This window comes from Leguminivora glycinivorella, chromosome 10 (assembly GCF_023078275.1).
Source record: "Leguminivora glycinivorella isolate SPB_JAAS2020 chromosome 10, LegGlyc_1.1, whole genome shotgun sequence".
Taxonomy (NCBI): domain Eukaryota; kingdom Metazoa; phylum Arthropoda; class Insecta; order Lepidoptera; family Tortricidae; genus Leguminivora; species Leguminivora glycinivorella.
Window position 1 is genome coordinate 9301739 of NC_062980.1, and position 7231 is coordinate 9308969.

The following is a 7231-nucleotide window of genomic DNA, read 5'->3' on the forward strand; positions in this document are numbered from 1 at the left end:
TTAAATCGCGTATAATGAATTTAAAATACATCCCGACGTTTCGAACTCTTTACAGCGTTCGTGGTCAACGGGTGACTGAGGAAAAATTAAAATGTGCAAAAGCTACCCACTTACAAGAAATATTAACGAACCATGACCACAAATAATATAGATTTCTAAGGCAGGTTCACACACTATTAATAAAGCTAGTTATACAATATTCAAAAAATTTTACCATTACTCTGTTAAAAAATAATTAACCAATTAATCTACACAAAATTGACAAAGAAACAAACTGCAAATGTCCAACACCATACAACACAAATGCCTCACAGCCTTCGTCGTGCTTGTTCCATTATCAGATGTACTACTGGATCCCAAGCCGGTGGTAAAGTAAAGCCATCCTCTCTATTAAAGTTTGGATATTTCTTGATCTCAATGGCCTCTCGCAACATTCTGGGTATATATCGCTTCTCCTTAGCGAGAACCAGAGGCTTGTCAAACTTCAAGTTTTATTTCATGAGTAACTATCGCGGTAACCGAAGACAATATTATTTTATTTTAATTTTCCGCTTTTTTTAGAGACGGAATCGGCCATAAAAACTTAAAAGAAAAGTCTGTAGAACTACGGATTTTTTAATTTGCAATCTACGGAATTCTACGGATATTTTGGCCGCAGCCTACAGATTTACAGAATTATAATCTGGCAACACTGCCCTCTACCCCTCTTTGAATTGAAATTAGTTTAGTTCGTTACTTTCCGTCGGGTAAGCCAATTAACCGGATTTGCCAAAGAAGACTCTTATTTAATTAACTTATTTTCTACGTTAACTTATTCAAATCTCAAATCAAAATGGTGAGTACTTCATTCTTTCAAGTTTCTATCAATTCTACAGAATTATTTCCTTGTGAAAATCTATTTTTTTCGTTGAAATATCCACCGGGTGGGCATGCCGCCATTTCAAGTAGGCGACGGCAGATGCTCTTTTTTTTCATAATTTCTCGTAGTTTTCTACTGTGCTTGACGTTCTTCTTTTCAAATTAAGTGTTAGTAGGCCTAATTCAGGTTGTTTAAATGCGTTTTATGATTAGAGATGCTCTTTTGTTCATTAACAAATGTCTTGTTTCACTAATCATGGCTACCAGCGGCCACACCCCGAAACGACCGCGTAGGGCTGCCATCTCGAATTTCGCCAAACCCGGACAAAGACACAAAAAACCCGGACATTTGACGTAAATCGCGTTTTTTCCCCGGACGAGTCAGAATTTATTTTTAAAAAACATGACCTTTAATTTTCATCCATTTATTTTTTTAATTTCACACAATTTTTAATGTGTAATTTTTCTTATAAAAAAATATTTGTCTCTTTTTAGTTTACTAAGTTACTAGATCAAATGGGGTATCGTTAGAAAGAGCTCAAATTACACATATCAACTATTTCTTATAATTTTTTAGTTGAAGAAAAAAAAATATTTTGAAGGTAAATGTAAAAAAATACCGTTCTTCCCCCCTTATTTCCAAAGTTTACCAACGAAAAATTGTGAAAATTTTACGAAACATTGGCTTTATGATAAATATTGCAGGAAAAATTAAATAGACTGTGTATCTTGGATACTTTTTTTTTAAATTGACTATAAAAAAAAATTCCATTTCCACTTCCAATTTTACCACCCTTGCATATACATATTATACATCCATATCGTATTTCAAAATTATACGCGATTTTACCTAAAACGTTGTCTTTCAAATAAAGTAAAATAAAAACTGTCGAAATTGGTTAACATTATAAAGAATTATACGTCAAAAACCATCATACTATTGTAGCAGGGCCGATTTGTGAATCTCGACCATTCGATTTCGTGAAATTCATTCAATAATATCTCCACTACTAGCGATTTCAATTTTACTAACAGAATCGAAAACGAATAATGGTCATTACTCGTACCTACCACTAGTTTTAAAATTACTAGCTTTCCTTTTTCAAAAATAGCAACGGCGTTTTTAACAGACTTTTAAACGACGAATATAATATTGTATTGTATTGACGTGTTGAATTCGGGCGTTCGAAATTCAAAAATCGATCCCCTGGTTGCGCAAGTTAGAGAATTCACCGAGAGATCGTACCTACACAATAATGCTCATTAGTACCTATACTTCTAGTCAAGTCATTATGTCTACATATATGAACTGAGATTTTTTTAACCATTGGAAGTTTGTACGAATACGGAACCCTCGGTGGGCGAGTCCGAGTCTCACTTGGTCGGTTTTATTATGTAAACAGATATTAGTTAATCGGTCAACTTAAATTCGCTGATAATACTTAAATTCAATGAGGTGCCTCCTTACGTGAAAAGTGTCCGGGTTTTCCCCGGACACTTCTTGACTCCCCGCCCGGACGTCCCCGGACGGCCTCCAAACTAGGACAAATCCGGGGAAACCCGGACGGATGGCAGCCCTAGGTAGCGGTAGCACCCGGTAAATCGATAAAATGTTCCGTTTTTAACATACTTGGCGTCAATCTTATGTAATTTTTTTTATTCTAACGTTTTATTTGTGGATGATGATATCGATGCCAATCATACTTAAAACATTCATTAGAACAATTTTTTTTTGCTACAGCGTGAATGCATCTCAGTACACGTTGGCCAAGCCGGAGTCCAGATCGGCAATGCCTGCTGGGAACTCTACTGCCTGGAGCACGGCATCCAGCCCGATGGCCAGATGCCCGCCGACAAGACCATTGGGGGTGGTGATGAGTCCTTCAACACCTTCTTCAGTGAGACTGGAGCTGGCAAGCACGTGCCTCGCGCCGTGTTCGTGGACTTGGAACCCACTGTAGTTGGTAAGTTTACATTAGAGATGGGCCGAATATGGACTTTGCCGAATACGAATATTCGGCCGAACATTCGGTTCAGCTCTTACCGAACCGAATATTCGGTTACGACATATTTTTAAAGCGAATGTTAAGATTAAAACTATGAGATTATTGATAATAGTTATACATACTACAACTATGTTCTTATTATTTAGTGGATAACTAAAACTTAGTTAAAACAACTCTGAACTCTTCTCAACTCTTGAACTACGGTTTTTAAAATTTTTTACAAAACAATTTTGTTTATACTTTGAGTATTTTGACGTAGTAAGGCGGCGGAATTGAAAAAAGTCGTCTAGTTTTGAAGTTGATGTGACTGGAGAGTATACTGCTGACAAGTGGTATCGTTGTGATCGGTAGACTTTACTGAGTACGAAATAATGACTTGTCACTTTCTCAGACTGTGGGGGGGTTAACTATGACGTCACAAAGATCGCGGTCCCGGGTTTCAATTTTTTGCCAATTTGTCTAGAACCCCTTATCCAATTTTGAAAAATGAGGTGTCGATTGAAAGCGTATAACATGCTGATTAAGATTTATTATATGTGAAGAGTATAGTTTTGTTAGTTATTTTTTAATTAATAATAATGCAAAAAATACTTTTTTTTTACTCTCTTTTTTGATTTTTGTGACTCAAAAAGGCAATGAAAACGGCCACTTAGCTAAAAAATATGTTATATAAATCATTTAACTACATTATTAAGCTATCTGTTGCTTTTTAAATTTCTACGATCGGATAATAAATAAGCAAACTACAACCACATACCTGTAGGCGGGGAGTACCGCTTGACACGCGTTCCCATACATTCGGCGTCTACCAAATTACACCTCGCGCAAAATTCGTTTCAAGCAGATATACCTCTAATCTTATTCATCGTAACCTATCAATATTGGTATCATTTGAAAGTCCAATTAAAGTACTTTAAGAAACAATGTCAATCATTTTCATAAAATCAATAATCGCCAGTCTGTGGTGGTTACAAAGGAAAAAAGTGGGTATGCAATTTGACTGGTTTCCTAGGTTTGATACCCTAGACGAGTTTAAAAGGGGAGGTAAAGGTGACATATGGGTTGTTCTCTGGCCTAAAAGCTATACAGAGGGTCAGGGAGAAAAAAACTAGGGTTTAAGTTTAGTTTTAAGTTATTTTTTCTTTTATTTGTTGATTTTATTGTGTTTAATTTTTTTGTAATTTTATCAAGGATACACATTGGTTTCTTTTGCTGAAAATTCCCTTTTTTATGAGAAATGTTATGAATTTCATGGCATTTTCCGATAGAGACTAAAATTAACTTTCAAATAAGGCCACATAGTCATACTGATACATAGTCATACCCTTAATATTATATAAATAAAAGTATGACTATGTGGCCTACTGATACATAGTCATACCCTTAATATTATATAAGTAAAAGTATGACTATGTGGCCTTATTTGAAAGTTAATTTTAGTCTCTATCGGAAAAAGCCATAAAATTCATAACATTTCTCATAAAAAAGGCAACTTTTAGCAAAAGAAACCAACGTGTATCCTTGATAAAATTACAAAAAAAATTTAACACAATAAAATCAACAAATAAAGGAAAAAATAACTTAAAACTAAACTTAAACCCTAGTTTTTTCTCCCCTGACCCTCTGTGTAGCTTTTAGGCCAGAGAAAAACCCATATGTCACCTTTACCTCCCCTTTTAAACTCGTCTAGGGTATCAAACCTAGGAAACCAGTCAAATTGCATACCCACTTTTTTCCTTTGTAACCACCACAGACTGGCGATTATTGATTTAAAAAAAATGATTGACATTGTTTTTTAAAGTACTTTAATTGTGCTTTCAAATGATATCAATATTGATAGGTTACGATGAATAAGATTAGAGGTATATCTGCTTGAAACGAATTTTGCGCGAGGTGTAATTTGGTAGACGCCGAATGTATGGGAACGCGTGTCAAGCGGTACTCCCCGCCTACAGGTATGTGGTTGTAGTTTGCTCATTTATTATCCGATCGTAGAAATTCAAAAAGCAACAGATAGCTTAATAATGTAGTTAAATGATTTATATAACATATTTTTTAGCTAAGTGGCCGTTTTCATTGCCTTTTTGAGTCACAAAAATCAAAAAAGAGAGTAAAAAAAACGTATTTTTTGCATTATTGTTAATTAAAAAATAACTAACAAAACTATACTTTTCACATATAATAAATCTTAATCAGCATGTTATACGCTTTCAATCGACACCTCATTTTTCAAAATTGGATAAGGGGTTCTAGACAAATTGGCAAAAAAATTAAACCCGGGACAGCGATCTTTGTGACGTCATAGTTAACCCCCCCACAGTCTGAGAAAGTGACAAGTCATTATTTCGTACTCAGTAAAGTGTACCGATCACAACGATACCACTTGTCAGCAGTATACTCTCCAGTCACATCAACTTTTCCCGAGACCCTCTCGCCGCTCTACTAACGCATTTTTAGGTAGTTCCTTAGAAAGCTCGTAATGTAGGAGCTTATTATCCAATGGAATACGTATGATCTTAATTAGTTATTTACTTTGTTTATTCGGTTAAATATTCTGCAATGCAACCGAATTATTCGGCCGAATACGAACATTGAAAAACTTGCCGAATATGCCGAATACCGAATATTTACCGAATATTCGGCCCATCTCTAGTTTACATGAAAGGGCTTAATTTAATATTGAGGTCGATGTCGTTCTAATGCGTTTAAGCATGCAAGCAAGGGTAGGCATGGAAAAAAAATCTAATGGCTAACCCACGGTGCGTTAATTAGTCAGAGTAGTTGGACTGCTGTTCAATAAAGACGCAGGTTCAAGTCCTACCAGAGGTTTAAATGTATTCATTTTTTTTTAATATTATAATCTGTAGCGCATGCAGATCTTTCTACTTGATAGAAAGTTAAGACATTTCTAATGAACTTTATCTTTTGCCAACAGATGAGGTCCGCACTGGCACATACAGACAGCTGTTTCACCCAGAACAGCTTATCACTGGTAAGGAAGATGCGGCCAACAACTATGCTCGCGGCCACTATACCATTGGCAAGGAAATCGTCGACCTAGTGCTTGACCGCGTCCGCAAGCTCGCTGACCAGTGCACTGGTCTCCAGGGCTTCCTCATCTTCCATTCCTTTGGAGGTGGCACTGGCTCTGGCTTCACTTCTCTCCTCATGGAACGTCTCTCTGTAGACTACGGAAAGAAGTCCAAGCTCGAGTTCGCCATCTACCCTGCACCCCAAGTCTCCACAGCTGTCGTTGAGCCCTACAACTCCATCTTGACCACCCACACAACTCTCGAGCACTCCGACTGTGCCTTCATGGTCGACAACGAGGCTATCTACGATATCTGCCGCCGCAACTTGGATATCGAGCGCCCGACCTACACCAACCTGAACAGGCTGATTGGCCAGATTGTGTCCTCCATCACGGCCTCCCTTCGTTTCGACGGCGCCCTCAACGTCGATCTGACCGAGTTCCAGACCAACTTGGTACCGTACCCGCGTATCCACTTCCCGCTGGTCACTTATGCGCCGGTCATCTCCGCCGAGAAAGCTTATCACGAGCAGCTCTCTGTGGGGGAAATCACCAATGCTTGCTTTGAGCCAGCCAACCAGATGGTGAAATGTGACCCTCGCCACGGCAAATACATGGCTTGCTGCATGTTATACCGTGGTGACGTTGTTCCCAAGGACGTAAACGCGGCTATCGCTACCATCAAGACCAAGCGTACGATCCAGTTCGTGGACTGGTGCCCTACCGGTTTCAAGGTCGGCATCAACTACCAGCCGCCCACTGTCGTGCCCGGTGGTGACTTGGCGAAGGTGCAGCGTGCCGTGTGCATGTTGTCCAACACCACGGCCATCGCTGAGGCCTGGGCCCGTTTGGACCACAAGTTCGACCTCATGTACGCAAAGCGCGCCTTCGTGCACTGGTACGTGGGTGAGGGTATGGAGGAAGGCGAGTTCTCTGAGGCGCGCGAGGATCTTGCCGCTCTCGAGAAGGACTACGAGGAGGTCGGCATGGACTCCGCTGAGGGAGAGGGCGAAGGTGTTGAAGAATATTAAGTCTGTCATGCACTCACAACTATACATTCCGCTTGAAATGAATAAAACTGAAATTATGTGAATTCACCTTGTTTCATTTCCTCATATCTCGTTTTCACGGACAGTCCCACTTACCAAGAGGCTTTGACCCTTGACCGATTACTCATATAGATACAAGCAAAACTCACCCTTCCTTCACTCGTAGTAAGTGGCAAAACGGAATCTTGGACGTTTTGCCCGCCTGGTGTTAAGCAGTTCCGTAGCCTATGGACGCCTGTAACTCGAGGTGTCACATGAAATATTGATAATTATACAATATAGTGACG

The 7231-nt window shown here is 38.8% G+C and overlaps 1 protein-coding gene across 1 annotated transcript; it reads left to right on the top strand.

The window, feature by feature from the left end:
- Nucleotides 1-684: 684 nt before the first annotated feature.
- LOC125230450 (tubulin alpha-1 chain-like) lies at nt 685-6988 on the top strand. Its single transcript, XM_048135588.1, has 3 exons — nt 685-835; nt 2600-2822; nt 5800-6988. Exons 1-3 carry the CDS (start codon nt 833-835, stop codon nt 6924-6926), a joined length of 1353 nt encoding a protein of 450 aa, XP_047991545.1. The 5' UTR covers nt 685-832; the 3' UTR covers nt 6927-6988.
- Nucleotides 6989-7231: the final 243 nt, after the last annotated feature.